This window comes from Salvia miltiorrhiza, chromosome 2 (genome assembly GCF_028751815.1).
Source record: "Salvia miltiorrhiza cultivar Shanhuang (shh) chromosome 2, IMPLAD_Smil_shh, whole genome shotgun sequence".
Lineage (NCBI taxonomy): Eukaryota > Viridiplantae > Streptophyta > Magnoliopsida > Lamiales > Lamiaceae > Salvia > Salvia miltiorrhiza.
In genome coordinates this window covers 39,500,819-39,516,799 of record NC_080388.1, presented here as the reverse complement: position 1 = coordinate 39,516,799, position 15,981 = coordinate 39,500,819, and the positions used below count along the sequence as shown (strand labels likewise).

Here is a 15,981-nt window from a genome sequence, read left to right as displayed (position 1 = left end):
GTGGTAGGAATGGTTCAAATGGGTTCTTTCGTACCATTCGTTTCAAGTGCCGCACCACAAATATTGGGATGAATGGTACAGATGTATTCTTTCATACCATTCGTTTCAAGTGCTGGTGAGACACATTCTAGGGCGAATAGGCCGTTTCGCACCATTCGTTCCAAGTTCTAGCGAGGCACAACTTAGGACGAATGGTATAAAATTTCATATTCACACCATATGTTCTAAGTTGTGTCTCGCCTAAACTTGGAATGAATGGTGCGCATATGAAATTCGGTACCATTCGTCCCCATTTGCGGAGTCTCATTTGGAACGAATTGTGCTACAGTTTCATTTGCCGTAATGTTTCAGTTTCTACCAATAAATTCAAGTACAATTGATGAACATAATTCAAATAATCATTTTCTTCATTTTTCAACAAATACAATTATAAATCATAGAAAATCAACACTTAAATAATACAAAATCTAGCTAAATCTCTGTTACAAACGGTACGAATTAGTTCGGTGGTGGAGTTGAATCCTCCTTCGATTGGAGTATATTTTCTCTATGTTTAATGTACCCATCTTGTTACGAACGATACGAATTAATTTGTTTTTTCGTACCATGGTTGGAGAATTGGAATGCTTTACTACGCATGGTTGGAGACTGTTTTCTTCTCCGTCCTGGTACAAAAGTGGTGATAATAACTTTGTTGGCGCCTTACATGACATATCTTGAAACAGATGGTACGAATTCGTACCATTTCATTTTAGATCTTCTTATATCTAGATTTGCATCTCATGATTCTTGAGTAGAAGTATATCAGAAAAAGATGATGTTGACAGTGATGTACGAGTGACATCAATGACAAAGAGAGAAAGATAACAACGGTGGAAGCATCGCGGCAGAACTAAAGTGTTAGAGAGAAAGAATGCGAAAGAAATGAAGAGAAAGAGAGTTAGTGTCTTTTTTAACGTAAAAGAAAGAAAGGTGATGGGTATGCTATCTAAAATACATAGTTTTAGTTATAATTTAGGGGGTTTTGCAAATAAAATCACGAACAATTTTAAATTTGCAATTTTAACGTGACTTTTGAAGTGTGGCGAATCAAATCATAACCTTTTTCATTTTTGCAATTTCGTCTCCTCAATTTTTTCCGGCCATCGGAGTGATGAGTTGGAGCTTATGTGGATTATTTTTTTTCACGTAATTAATTTCTAACTAAGATTAAATTGCTGACTAAGATTAAAACAAAATCAAAACCTAATTCTTTTATTTTACTTCTTTTTCGTCTTTTATAAAAATATGTTTGATGTGTATCTTAAGTTAAAGATCATGACAAGATCTTCAATTTGATTTAAAATTCATTAAATATGAATTTGAAATAAATAATTTATTATAATTTAAAATTTTAACGTGATTATTTTTCTCTCTCCTATCTCTTTTACAATATTCTTTATTTTTTTCTCTTTCTCCTTATTTTGTTATTATATTATTTCTATTTGTATCTCTTTCTCCTACAAAATTTATATATCTTCTCTTATCTTTTGATTAAAAAATATAATATTTATTTGTTGAATTATTTTATCAAAGCATACATAAAAATATTAATTAAAAAATATAATGCACAATTATCAACAAATATCGAGATAATATTATAAAAGTATTTATTAATTTTAATTCTAATAGAAAATAATAATCAATAACAAAAAACTTTCGGTAAATTTAATTATTATTATACAATACTCATTGAACTTAATATTATACTCCTACTCATTAAGTTGATAAAATTATTACTATACACTATTTTAAATCAAATACTAATATTTAAATAATATATTTTTTGTTATTAATTAATTTGATTCATAAATAATAATATTTTTACATAATTTCAAATTTTAAAAATAAATAAATATATCGTGGCCGTGCATCGCACGGGAAGGTATACTAGTTTAAGGAAAATGGGGGATACTGAAATAAGTTCGACGAAAAAGAAGAAAAATAAAAGAATTAGATTTTGATTTTATTTTAATCTTAGTCAGCAATTTAATTTTAGTCAGAAATTAATTACGTGGAAAAAAATAATCCACATAAACTCCAACTCATCACTCCGGTGGCCGGAAAAAATTGAGGGGACGAAATTGCAAAAATTGAAAAGGTTATGATTTAATTCGCCACACTTCAAAAGTCGCGTTAAAATTGCAAATTCAAAATTGTTCGTGATTTTATTTGCAAAAACCCCTATAATTTATAAAAATTATGTTTATAGATAAATATTGATTTTCACTATTTTGATACTTTGTATATGAGTTTATAAACCCACAAATCGATATTAATTAGAATATTGTTAAAAGAACTAATTAGTATTCTTTATAAAATATTTAAAGTTAAGTCATTTTTTTTTCTTGAATGTATTATCCATTATGCCTAAGTACTCCGTATTTATTATATTAAGATAAAGTTGAACCGAATGAATTAGTGCTTTTGATCCGATCAAGATTGTCCATCTAGTATCTCTCTTAAAATTAATGTTAAAAGACAAAAACAACATTTACTCAAAGTCATTGGTATCTTAAACATTACTAAAATTTCTACAAAAAAATGGGATAAGCATTGAAAGACATCGTCATCTTTAAATCGCATTTCAAGGTATTAGTGAAGGCGTATTGAAAACAAATATACCATTGACGAAACCTACGTTGACATTAAATTTTCCCCCTTTCGCTTCTGTGATTTCTTTATTTAATTAGAATGTGACGATTTTTTCTTTTTTTTTAAAGAAATGCGTCTCTCTTACGTGAGTATAGGTGAGGCGTGTTTGGGGAGCGGATAAATGGGCATAAAGGACTTCGAATCACGGTTCTTTAACTGTGGAGTAATTAATATTGCGCCGACGGATTCCACATCAATTTTCTCTAGTTACAAACACGTAGTTGGTGACTCAGCCATATCCATTCTTTTTCTCTATCCATAACTTTTGAGTCGAATTTACTCTCATTGACACATAAGTGATTTTTTTCCTTTTTTCTGAGCGAGACACACAAGTGATTTATTTTACTAACTACTGTGCCAATCCACCTGATACACGAATATGACATTTAAAAATGTATAATATTTATAAAGTGTAACTACAATTATTGTTATTAAATAATTTAAATACTTTTATATAATATTAAAAATACAATAAAATACAATAATATTTAATTATAGAAAAAATTATATCTATATACATTTAAGTGGCTTCAAATTTTTTCACTATGATAGAAAATATGTGCTATAAAGATTTTTGAAATGTATATACTTCATCCGTTCATTAATTGAGTATTCATTTGTGAGTGATACGAATTTTAAGAAATTGATTAAGTGTGTGAGTGGAATAAGGGGCACACTTTATTGAAAGTGAATTATATGTGGTACACTTACCAAAAAAAAATACTAGTACTCATTTGGAGAATAGAGCAAAAAGAAAATATGAGTACTCATTTGATCAACGGATGAAATAATACATTTAAGTTAAAATTTTATTTTTTTATTTTATTTTCAAAAGTGTTAATTTCCTCTTATTTGATGAAAACCTTCTCTTTTTTTTTGAAATTATACAAGAAACATACTCACTCTGTCCCACAAAGCATGACCTAATTTTCTTTTTGGGTTGTCCCACGAAGCTTGACATGTTTCTAATAATAACAAAAAATTTACCCTTTATTCACATCTTCACTTTTTCACCTACTACACTTAACATACAAAATACCAATTTCTTAATTCCCGTGCCGAGAAGAACTAGGTCATGCTTCATGGAACAAAGGGAGTATCATTTATGTTGAAAGGGCTGCTGGGATCATTCATGTTGAAAGGGAGAAGTAAAAAAAAAAAAAAAAAAAAAAAAAAAAAAAAAAAAAAGCAAAACCGCTCACATCATTATATATACTATTTCTCCGTCCTACCAAAAGTGACATGTATTCTAATTTGGATCATCCCAGTATAAGTGGCTCGTTTCCCTAAATGGAAAATTTTAACTCAGCCCTACCACTTTTAACAAATTTACACATTTTCCTTAATTCTCGTGCCGAAAAATTTTAAACCACTTACAGTAGAACGGAGGGAGTATTTAAAAATAGGCAATATTTGACTTATATAGATAGTAGAAATTAGTAATTGCCCATCAATTTAGTTTCAAGAAATTTATAATCAATTTTTAGATTTCGCACAAAATTACCCCTACACCAAATTTAAATCCCTATTCTACAACTCATTTCTAATTTATATCTTTATTCTTCCTTATCTCTCACTTTCTCTCGTTTACTCTGCCACCTATCTATCTCTCGAATTCCGCCATTTCCTATTAAAATTCGGCGGAGTCACCGCCATCACCTGCGGCGAGCCATTATCTTTTTCGATTCATTGCCACCGACGCATTCATCTAATCCAGCGAAAATATTGTTTGCCTTTCTAGAATTCGATAAACTTCGTCGTCTGTCGTCACCTTTGCACCATCTTCTCCATTCTTTATATTATAAATCTGTAGACCTGACCAAAATTTATGAGATGTAGTTCGAAATCTATGAAGAAAATGAAGAATTGGTCCATGCATTTAGTTAGATCTGATAGGGATTTGTGAGATTTCTTATTATTTTGCTTATTTGATTCAAATTTTGTTCATGAATTATAATTGAATTTGTTGGAACAAACTACAAGGCTATGGTTTTTTCAGTGGAACAAATTGCTCCATGTTGTTGGGACAAGTGGTACGAATGAGTTATTTAGTACTTTTCGTGCCAAACTTTGGATTGAATGGCGTGCTAAGATACTGTGTGTCACTAATGGTATGAATAACCCCCGTTCGTACCAAGTATACAATATATTTACATTCAAAATATAGCTGAACAAATATCACGACTAGATCTGAAAAATAAGTGTTTTAATGCATAAAAAAATGACTGCTTAAAAAATATTTGAATGAAGAAGATGACCGGAAGAGTATATTCGGAGAAATAATAGAGAAACACGTCACCGAATTTAAATGAGAAGATGACCAGAAAAGTAAACACGGAAAAGAGAACGTAGACAAACTAAACACCTGATAAATTGAAAACCACCTTCGTCGGAGAAATAATCGAGAGAGACAAAATAATGTAGAGAAAGAGTTGGGTTTAAAGAGAGAGAGAGAGTTGTAATGTAAAAGTTGATGAGTAAATAAGGATGATTTGGGCTCTTTAACTCAATATTGGCTAAAAGTTTTAAAATTAAGTTGGCCGACAACTATTGATTTGCACTTCCTGCTTTGGTCATTTCACACCATTAACAATTAAAAAATCATGCATAAAATTATTTTTTGTGAGTTTATGTCTTACTCTGCCCGGATCTCCATTCTTTATAATGGAAAGCTTTATGGTTATTTTGGTTGTTCGCGTGGTGTGAGGCAGGGGGACCCTCTCTCTCCTATCCTTTTTGGGATTGCTGAGGATGTTCTGAGCGCTCTTTTTCGCAACTGTGTTACTTCTGGTCATCTTACTCCCATGACTATGACTCGTTCGCAGCTTTTTCCCACGCATCTTCTTTATGCTGATGATATTTTGGTTTTCTATAAGGCCTCTGTACGGAATGCGAAGACGATTAAGAAGATTCTTGATTACTATAGTTGGATTTCTGGGCAGACTTGTAGCAGTGATAAGTCTCATATTTATTTTTCTGCTAAAGCTCATGCAGTGACTAAGCGTTCAATTCTGAGATAATTGAACTTTGTGAAGGGGGTGGCCCCCTTTTCTTATTTGGGGGTTCCGATCTTTGATGGGCGTGTCCGTGCTTCCTACTTCAGACCGATACATGATCGGATTTTAGCCAAGTTTTCGAGATGGCGTGGGCGGCTTCTTTCTATGGCGGGTCGTCTTTGTCTGGTTAAGTCGGTCATTCAGAGTTCTATCACGCATTCTATGATGGTGTATAAATGGCTTAGATCTTTGCTAAAAGATTTAGATGATAAGTGCCGCAATTTCATTTGGACGGGCGATGTCAGAAAGACACCTTCTTGTTCTGTTAGCTGGAGCCGTGTTTGTGCCATCAAAGAGGAGGAGGGTCTTGGCGTCCGTTCCTTTTCCTTAATGAACAAGTGCTTTTTGATGAAGATGGCGTGGAAGCTTATCTGTGGTAAGGATTTCGGGTTTTCGATTCTGCAGGACCGTTACTTGGATACCTTCAGCCACGTGAGATGTGATTCGATCTCTTCGTCGGTTTGGCTTGGTCTCAAGGAAGAAGTGAGCGATTTGGTGGAGAATTCCTACAGCTATATTGGTGATGGCACGACCACGAATTTTTGGTGTGATGACTGGCTGGGTTACAAAATTCATGAGAAATGCAGGGTTCCTCATTATGTTCTTGTTTTGCTCGGATATTCTGTTGCTGATTACTTCTATGATGGGGTGTGGCATTTCACCCAGGAGTTTATTAATGCTTTCCCTGAGATTGTTTGTGATATTTTGGGGCTTCCTATTGGTGAGGAGTCTGACACTCGTTACTGGAAACTTTCTCTTCATGGAACGGTCACTGCTGCTCTTGCGTTTGCCAATCACTGTCATCGTTTTCCTCACGTCAGCTGGGGTTATTGGATTTGGAAGCCCTACATTCCAGTTAGACGTTCTTTAGTCTGCTGGTGGATTCTTCATGATCGTCTTCCTACCTATGATCGCCTGATTAGATATGGTATGATCATGCCAAACTATTGTGTCTTTTGTTTCTCCTCGAGTGAAACTATGAATCATGTCTTATGGTCTTGCGACTGCGTTAGACCTATTTGGATGGAGTTCTTGAGTTGGTTTCAGTTAACCGAGGCTGCTGCTGCTGCTGATATGCATAGTTTCTTAGTTAGTGCCTGGGGTTATAAGTTCAGTTCTCAGCTGGATTGTTTTTGGCGAGCTGGAATTATCACTATCTTATGGGCCATTTGGACTCTGAGGAACTCTTGCATCTTTGATAACAAGAGTTTTGACCAAAGGCGGATCATCCATTTTGTCAAAGTTGCTTTTAAGGAGATGGAGAATAACTTTAATCTTGGTCATATGAATAATTCTTGGAAAGATTATACTATTCTCAGATCGATAGGCGTTGCTACTCGTGCTGCTCCTCCACCGGATTTCATTGTTGTGCATTGGTGGCCTCCGGTGTCTCCTTGGATTAAAGTTAACACGGACGACTCTGCGATGGGGGCTCCAGGAAATATTGCGGCTGGCGGTGTCTTCCGTGATAATTTTAGTTGGGTTCGTGGTTGTTTTCATTATAAGGGAGGAGTTGGTTTTGCCTTAGAAGCAGAGCTCCTTGCTGTGATCAAAGCCATTTTAATTGCTCATGATCGGGGTTGGCTTCATTTATGGGTTGAGTCAGATTCTATGTACATTGTTCATCTGCTTGAGGAGCGTTCTGCCGCAATGCCTTGGCGGTTCATTGCTTTATGGAATAAGGTTCTTCATCTCCTTCCTGATTTTACTCTTCAAATTTCTCACATTTATCGGGAGGGAAACAAAGCTGCAGATATTATGGCAAACTATAGCAGAGAAGAAGGCTGGTGGCCTTATGCTATTGAGGAGATTAAAGTTGTTGTGCGTCTTGATATGGCTACTCACAGTCATATTCGTATGCGCTGATGGTTTCTTTTGGTGGTTGTGGTGTGAGAATGTTCCATATGGTTTTTTTTCAGTTTTCTGGTGCGCTAGATACTGGGTCATATGGAGTCGGGTTCCGTTGGATGCGTCGTGGCAATGATTTTGCCAGCGACATGAGTCTTCAGGCAAGACCTTTGGTTTGGTCTTTGCTTCCGCCGTTTCCTTCGTTGATGATGGTGGAGTTGCCTTTCGGTTTGTTTTGCTGCTGCTTTAGTTCTTGTCCAGACCGATCTGTTTGGCCTTTCGGGTTTCGGTTCTTTCGTCTCTTCTTGGGGTTTGTATGTATGTGTTTGTTTTCTGGGGTTTCGTTTTGCTATTTTTTGTTAGGGAAACGAGCCGGGTCTGCTTCAGGACAATGGTTAGGCCGGAGTTCTGGAAGCGGTCCCTTTTTCTACTTTTTTCCCTCTTGCTGGTTTCGTCTTAGACGAGTACTCTTTTTCCCTCTATAAGGTTTTTCCCTTTGGGTTTTCCTTAGAGAGGTTTTGACGAGGCTCGACCCTTAGTCTGCTTTCTTGTGCTTTCAAGGGTTCTTAGGTTTTTTCTCTTTTCTTTCTTTAATAAAATCGCAATTTAATAATTAATGAAACTTGAATTGATCAGTAGGAAAACAAATCATATATTCTTACAATTTTAAAAAATACTAATAAAAATTTTAGTAGTTATTTGATGCTGCAAAAAAAAAAAAAAAAAAAAAAAAAAAAAAAAAAAAAAAACCCTCCAATAAATTGAGATATACTCTATCTGTCTCAAAAAAACATACAGTGATATGGGTGTCACAAGTTTTAAGGAATATTATATGAATGCACTGGGGTAATCTGGGGTAATGGATTAATTATCAAAAAGTAATTGTGGGTTATGATAGTATTTTTTTGAATAAGTGTAAAAAGTAAGGATAAAAAAAATAAAGGAATTATAGTGGGGTGACATTCAAAAATTAAAAGTGCGTGTTTTTGACAAATGACTCAAAATGGTAAAATGTGTATGTTTTCAAAGATGGAGGAAGTATCATTTTGCTTAAGTTTCTCCTCAAACATACTTATTTAAATACATGTTTAATTTCAAATTTTCCCTAAAACAAATCTAATTTTAAAGTCTATAAAGTTAAATGCAATAGAATTTTATGTGAAAAAGTAAATAATTGTTAGTTGTATACATTTACAAGGTTTAGATATGTGCTAGAAAGAGCAAGGGTCCTTTTGATCAAATCTTATTATTGTTGCCTCAAATTCTGATAAGTTTCATGTTGTAAATGCTATGAAATTCATCCAATAATTTTAAATCAATACGTATATACTAAAAAAGGACCAACATAGGACTAAAAAGTCCATTAGTTGGAACTTGCAAGATTGAATAACTGATCATTAATTTTAATTAGACATACTTAACTGTTATTAGTCCTTCTATGCTCGATCATAATGGTTCTTTAAGCATGATCGTGAAGCATTTTGATCAAGTGTGAATAACACATTTGATCAAATCTAAATTTGACTCGAATTTGAGCTCAATGATTTAATAAAATATGAAACCAGTTCAAGCCCTTTGAACTTGGATCAATGTTTAGCTCGATTAAAGCCAGACTTAGACATAATTAAATAATCTCGAACACGATTCTTAAAGCTTGTCAGCATTTTGAACAAGTTATCTTTTTATTAAATTTGACATATTTACGATATCCTGAAAGTCATAACTAAGATCCACCATAATTCATGAAATCAAATCTCTCTATCTCTCTCTATGAGAGATAAAAATGGATAAATGTTGTCTCATGAGATCTCATACGAACATATCCATAAAATTTACTAGCAGCGGATTCAATTGATGTGGATGTTCATATCATGACCGTGGATTTTATATACTCCCTCCGTGCCCCCTCCATAGTCCACTTCACTTTTTCACACATATTAAAAAAATGCAATAAATAGTGCTTGGAAAATTTAAATAGTACTTGGAAAATACAAAATATATGTAATTATTCAATTTTGCCCTTATTTATTCTATGTTTGACTATATTTAAATAAAGTTACTTTGGTAAAAAAAGAAATTTAATGTTAATTTAATTAGAAAGTGGACTATATTGTGGAACATCTAAAAAAGGAATAAGAGACTATGAAGGTGGGACGGGGGGAGTATATCCTATAATTCCTTCTTTGAATATCCATAGATGGATATTGGATCTTACATAACGCAAATAAAACCAATTAGCTTACCAAATAAGGAATAGAATATACTTCAATGCATAACAAACTTAGTTAGATTCATAGATGGAGTTTGACGGTCTATTTCGTGCTTGCGTTGATCCAAACATATTAGCTGTTTCTTAGGTAAACTATTGCTTTCATTTTGTGGATAATTCCATTAAAAAAAAAAGGCAGAAATCGATCCTAAACTGCAATAACTCTTCTCCGATTCACACATTGAGATCAATCTCAGTGGAAAACTTCAATTTTAATGCTTTTAGTTGAGCCACTTCAATTCTTCACACAAAATTAACGAGGTGGCTGATTTCCAAAGCTGACTAATTATCCAAAGATTCCGACTTTAGTCATCAAACCATTTTGAAACTTGAATTTGGTTCCCACTCTAGTATCATAGCCGTTATCTTTTTGGGATTTATTGTAATATTTATTTCTCACCAATTTGTAGTATTAATTATATGCCTCCCACTTGAGGTCAAACATGTGAAGAAGAAATGAAACTAATTTACTAGGATTGGCCAAATTGAATCCACTTGATAATTTCTCTTTATTCTATATATATATATTTTGAAACAAAATCTCTCTGTATTCTATTGTTGTTGACAAAAAGGTCCCGTTCATTTGAATATTATATTTCAAATACGTAGCATTACTTTTTGTACTATTAATTAAGATTGAGATGAACTTTGAGTATTCCAAGATCATTAAATTTATCAAACAGATCTCCTAGACCTTACAAAGATATTTTTCCAATTGAGTACTATCAGATAATTTATTTTTGCAACATTCTATAATTACAAGTGCATCTAATTATAGATAATAGGTTGTTATTGTGTCGATATAATAAGATCAAATAAGAACACGAGCACCAACACGATAAATTCAAACCATAATTAAGAAAAAATCAAAAACAAAATTACAAAAAGTAATAATAGAATTAATAATACTATATATAATCGAATTATACGAACTACATACGATTTAATAGTGCACAGGAATCCCTTGATCTCGTCGCGTGTATACGTATCGTGTAAAAAATGTCTGCACCCTAAATTTTACTAGTAAGTAAGTCCCGATTTGGCGAGTAAGAATTCAAAAAGGATGAGCTCATTCATTTTGTATGTTAGTCCATGTAAGCGGGTAATTAATTATTATGTGAATTGAACGTTAGCTTAAACTACATAATCTAGTCATTATGGGAGTGCACACTAAATGACAGCTAAAATCTACTCATTCACATCGATACATACATAAACACAACACCATTGTAAGTCAACACTTTCTCTATATATACTACTCCCATCCCCTGCCTTCTTCCCCTACATTTCCTTCTCCCTCCGTCACTCCCATTCTCAAACCTCTCTCTCTCTCTCTCTACATTCATCCTTCTCTTTCGAAAAAAATGGCGGGAGGTGGTTTCGGCCCCGGCCCCGGCGACGGCAAGCAATACCCCGGCAACCTAACGCCGTACGTGGTGGTGACCTGCATCATCGCCGCCATGGGCGGCCTCATATTCGGCTACGACATCGGAATCTCAGGTAAGCAGAAACGGCGTGAGCGTAGCGACGGGAATTGGAGATGAGCGATCTAAGGGGGTGTTTGGTTTTGCAGGTGGGGTGACGTCGATGGACTCGTTCCTGAAGAAATTCTTCCCGTCGGTGTACAGGAAGCAGAAGGCGGACGACTCCACCAACCAGTACTGCAAATTCGACAGCCAAACGCTCACCATGTTCACCTCCTCCCTCTATTTGGCTGCTCTCTGTTCCTCGCTGGTCGCGTCCACCGTCACCAGGAAGCTCGGGAGGAAGCTCTCCATGCTGTGCGGCGGCATCCTCTTCTGCGTCGGCGCCTTGATCAACGGCTTCGCTCAGGCCGTCTGGATGCTCATCGTCGGCCGGATTTTCCTCGGCTTCGGAATCGGATTCGCCAATCAGGTTCCGAAAATTTTTATTTCCTTTCTTGTCGTTTCTTGTTTGGATTTGATCGGAATCGTGCTGTTGGGTTAATCTTAAATTAGTACAGAACAAGAATTCCAACATGCTACTCCATTTTTCTTGAATTTTCGTGTTTGGTTATAATATTTTTTTTTCTTGGTCTGTGTAACTCTGTTTCTTGCATATCCTATCCCCTGTTATTTTTCATTTTCCCGGTTGTGGTTTATTAATATTTTGTGATTTTTGTTATGTTTTTTAGGGTATGACTAAGAATTTGTAAGTTGTGGGTCAACGCTTTGTTGTAGTTGAGATCTGATCCATAATGCCATAATGAGCTTTCATGTCACGACAGAGTATACATTTCTTTCTTTACAAAAATCTGCCTTTTTCTCTTCTTTCTTCTCTCTTTCTGTCTGCGAGTAAATAATTGAAGAGCCCAATTTTGTAAATCAAAATATACTCATATCTGTCTTCTTTTCTTTGGGTTGTGACGTTTTTAGAACTCCAAAAACTACGGCGTTGAATGCAAACAAAGCCGGAGACATTGACTTGATAGCTCCCCTCCTTTATTTAATTTTCCACACTACTATTATCATATCGTTATGTATTGACAAAATTGTTACTTGGACACAAAAATCATAAACACTAGTGGCCCACCCAGATAGCTACATCTTCATCCTCATTATTTACCATTTAATTTCACATCTCTTTTATTGAGTTGGGGGAAAGGGAATTGTGAATTCGTTAACATAGATAGACTAATCTTGACATCGCTAAATTATTGTTGATGGGAAAATGTGTGTTGATTGCAGTCTGTGCCACTATACCTATCCGAGATGGCTCCTTACAAATTCAGAGGAGCACTCAACATTGGGTTCCAACTATCCATCACAATAGGCATCCTGGCGGCCAATGTGTTGAACTACGGGTTCGCGAAGATCAAGGGCGGGTGGGGATGGCGGCTGAGCCTGGGCGGCGCGATGGTGCCGGCGCTGATCATCACGGTGGGGTCCCTGATCCTCCCGGAGACCCCGAACTCGATGATCGAGCGCGGGCAGACCGAGAAGGCCCGGTCGAAGCTGAAGAGGATCCGCGGCATCGACAACGTGGAGGAGGAGTTCAACGACCTAGTCGCCGCCAGCGACGCCTCCAGCAAAGTGGAGCACCCGTGGCGGAACATCCTCCAGCGCAAGTACCGGCCGCAGCTCACCATGGCCATCGCCATCCCCTTCTTCCAGCAGCTCACCGGCATCAACGTCATCATGTTCTACGCCCCCGTGCTCTTCAAGACCATCGGCTTCGGCAGCGACGCCGCGCTCATGTCCGCCGTCATCACCGGCGGTGTCAACGTGCTGGCCACCGTCGTCTCCATTTACTACGTGGATAAGCTGGGGAGGAGGTTCCTGTTCATCGAGGGCGGCATCCAGATGCTCATCTGCCAGGTCTGCGTCGCCATCTTCATCGGGATCAAGTTCGGCACCGACGGGCAGGCCGGGGATTTGCCCAGGTGGTACGCCATCGTGGTGGTGCTCTTCATATGCATCTACGTGGCCGGGTTCGCGTGGTCGTGGGGCCCGCTGGGGTGGCTCGTGCCGAGTGAGATCTTCCCGCTGGAGATCCGGTCGGCGGCTCAGAGCCTCAACGTCTCCGTCAACATGGTGTTCACCTTCGCGGTGGCGCAGATCTTCATGACCATGCTCTGCCACCTCAAGTTCGGCCTCTTCCTCTTCTTCGCCTTCTTCGTTGTGGTCATGACCGTCTTCATCTTCTTCTTCCTGCCGGAGACGAAGAACATTCCGATCGAGGAGATGGTGGTTGTGTGGAAGCAGCATTGGTTCTGGTCGAGGTTTATGAGTGATGCTGATTATGGTAATGCTAATGGAGGGGTTGAGTTGAAGAAGGGGGATAACTATCACAAAGTATGATTAGTATTTTACTTTGCTTTTTTACCAACGAATTAAATAGTAATCATTTCAAAGGCAATGCCAAAGTTGTGCATCACTTAGAGATTTCTTTTCACTACTAGAAGATGTGTTGTTGATGTAATGTATGGTCCAAAGTATTCATGAATTGAATTGGTGTTGGCTAATCCGATGTTACAAATAATTATATTAATTGAATTTGATAACACAAACCATATGCTTGTTCACATGTGTATGTCGATGATGTTCGACGGGTACTTTCACAGTCAATATCTATATGTAAAACAAAAATTTAATGTGAAAATAAAATACCTAATTAAAGCACAATAATTGAATTAATAATGCAATATTGACAAAATAATTATGTAATCATTATTTTTTTTTATTGCAATAATCCGATGTCAGCTTGCCAACATGTAGTTGAATTGTATAAGCTAAGTTTTTTTTTTTTATATACAAGATGCATATCAACACAAATACTCATGTACAATCGGCTGCACCGTGCAACTAGTTTTGTATATTTATATTAGATATTAGATCGAATGTGCAAGTTTTGTATATTTATTTACTGATACTTTTTTCTGGCCGTTTTTGCTTTTTTTTTATATATATATTAAAGATTCGCCAAAATATATAATGTACTTTTTTTGGCCCGCTTATATGTATCGTGAATTATCAGTTCATATTCTTGTGTTGGACCCTAAAATATTTGAATATAGATAAATATAGTTTCTTACTCAAAATATTTTCATTTCATTTATATAACATGTTATTTGGTGCCAATGAGGTCGAGCTCATGTGTCAAAATTAAGACACCTAAAATTTCTCTTTTGTGAAAAGTCGTTTATTTGCTGTGTAATTATTATTATTTTTTTTATAGAGGTGGTACCACATATTTGTAGTTGGGATAATGGATAGAATTAATATAACAAATAACAGTCAATTTTTATATTATCCGACACCAACTTTTTTTTTTTCATTGATATTAATTTTTGTTTTTTCGTTATTCTATATTTTAATTTTCTCTAAAAAACCTGCAATAGTTGTGTGCGTGTGTTGGTTAGAGTGATCAATGCCAATAATTAAATATTTTGAGTTTGAGTTTGGCACAATTTTAAATTTTTTTATTTAATATTATTAATTTATAAAAAAACTGCAACAGTTAAAAGAGTTTTTAGGGATTTTTTTTTTTCTTCAAAAATTGAACACACCTTAGTCTAGAATCATAATTTAAAGCCAAAACCTTTTGTGCATCCGAATGGACATTAATACCTAGTTAATAATTACTAATTAAAATTAAAAGTTAAATAAAGTAGAAGCATTGTGCATTCAAATACTCCCTCCGTCCACCAATCAACTTCCCATTTGGTGGTCGGCACGGAAACTAAGAAAGCTGAAAAAGGTGGTGTAAAATACTAAAAGGGTAGTGTTAATGTATTGTAATTACTTCTACTAATCTTTCACTAGCTATTTGACATTATTTTAATGCCTTGACTTAAAGTTTTTTTTTTGATAAGCTATTTATTTATTCTTTTTTTTACACTTTAATTAAATAAACTAACAATTCAGAAAATAAATAAATAAACTAAAAATTCAGAAAATAAAAAAATAAATAAACTGAAAATTCAGAAAATAAATAAATAAACTGGAAAATAAATAAACTGAAAATTCGAATATAAATAGATAAATAAATAAACTGAAAATTCAGAAAATAAATAAACTAAAAATTCGAAAATAAATAAATAAATAAATAAACTGAAAATTCGAAAATAAATAAATAAATAAACTGAAAATTCGGAAAATAAATAAATAAATAAACTTGAAATTCAGAAAGTAAATAAATAAATAAACTGAAAATTCAGAAAATAAATAAATAAATAAACTAAAAATTCAGAAAATAAATAAATAAACTGGAAAATAAATAAACTGAAAATTCAGAAAATAAATAAATAAACTAAAAATTCAGAAAATAAATAAATAAATAAACTGAAAATTCAGAAAATAAATAAATAAACTGAAAAATAAATAAACTGAAAATTCGAATATAAATAGATAAATAAATAAACTGAAAATTCAGAAAATAAATAAACTAAAAATTCGAAAATAAATAAATAAATAAATAAACTGAAAATTCGAAAATAAATAAATAAATAAATAAACTGAAAATTCGGAAAATAAATAAATAAATAAATAAACTTGAAATTCAGAAATTAAATAAATAAATAAACTGAAAATTCAGAAAATAAATAAATAAACTGGAAAATTCGAAAGTAACTAAATAAAAAATAAACTAAAA

The 15,981-nt window shown here is 34.5% G+C and overlaps 1 protein-coding gene across 1 annotated transcript; it reads left to right on the top strand.

Annotated features, from left to right (window-relative positions):
* Window positions 1-11,037: 11,037 nt before the first annotated feature.
* LOC131012400 (sugar carrier protein C-like) lies at window positions 11,038-13,852 on the top strand. The gene is made up of 3 exons (XM_057940355.1): window positions 11,038-11,367; window positions 11,441-11,763; window positions 12,576-13,852. Exons 1-3 carry the CDS (start codon window positions 11,232-11,234, stop codon window positions 13,686-13,688), a joined length of 1,572 nt encoding a protein of 523 aa, XP_057796338.1. The 5' UTR covers window positions 11,038-11,231; the 3' UTR covers window positions 13,689-13,852.
* The last annotated feature ends 2,129 nt before the right edge of the window (window positions 13,853-15,981 follow it).

Bases quoted from the DNA above. Each gene is read 5' to 3' on its own strand.
- LOC131012400 (XM_057940355.1), top strand. From the start codon at position 11,232: ATGGCGGGAGGTGGTTTCGGCCCCGGCCCCGGCGACGGCAAGCAATAC. The intron at 11,368-11,440 runs GTAAGCAGAAAC...TTGGTTTTGCAG, and splicing joins CTACGACATCGGAATCTCAG to GTGGGGTGACGTCGATGGAC. The intron at 11,764-12,575 runs GTTCCGAAAATT...TGTTGATTGCAG, and splicing joins GAATCGGATTCGCCAATCAG to TCTGTGCCACTATACCTATC.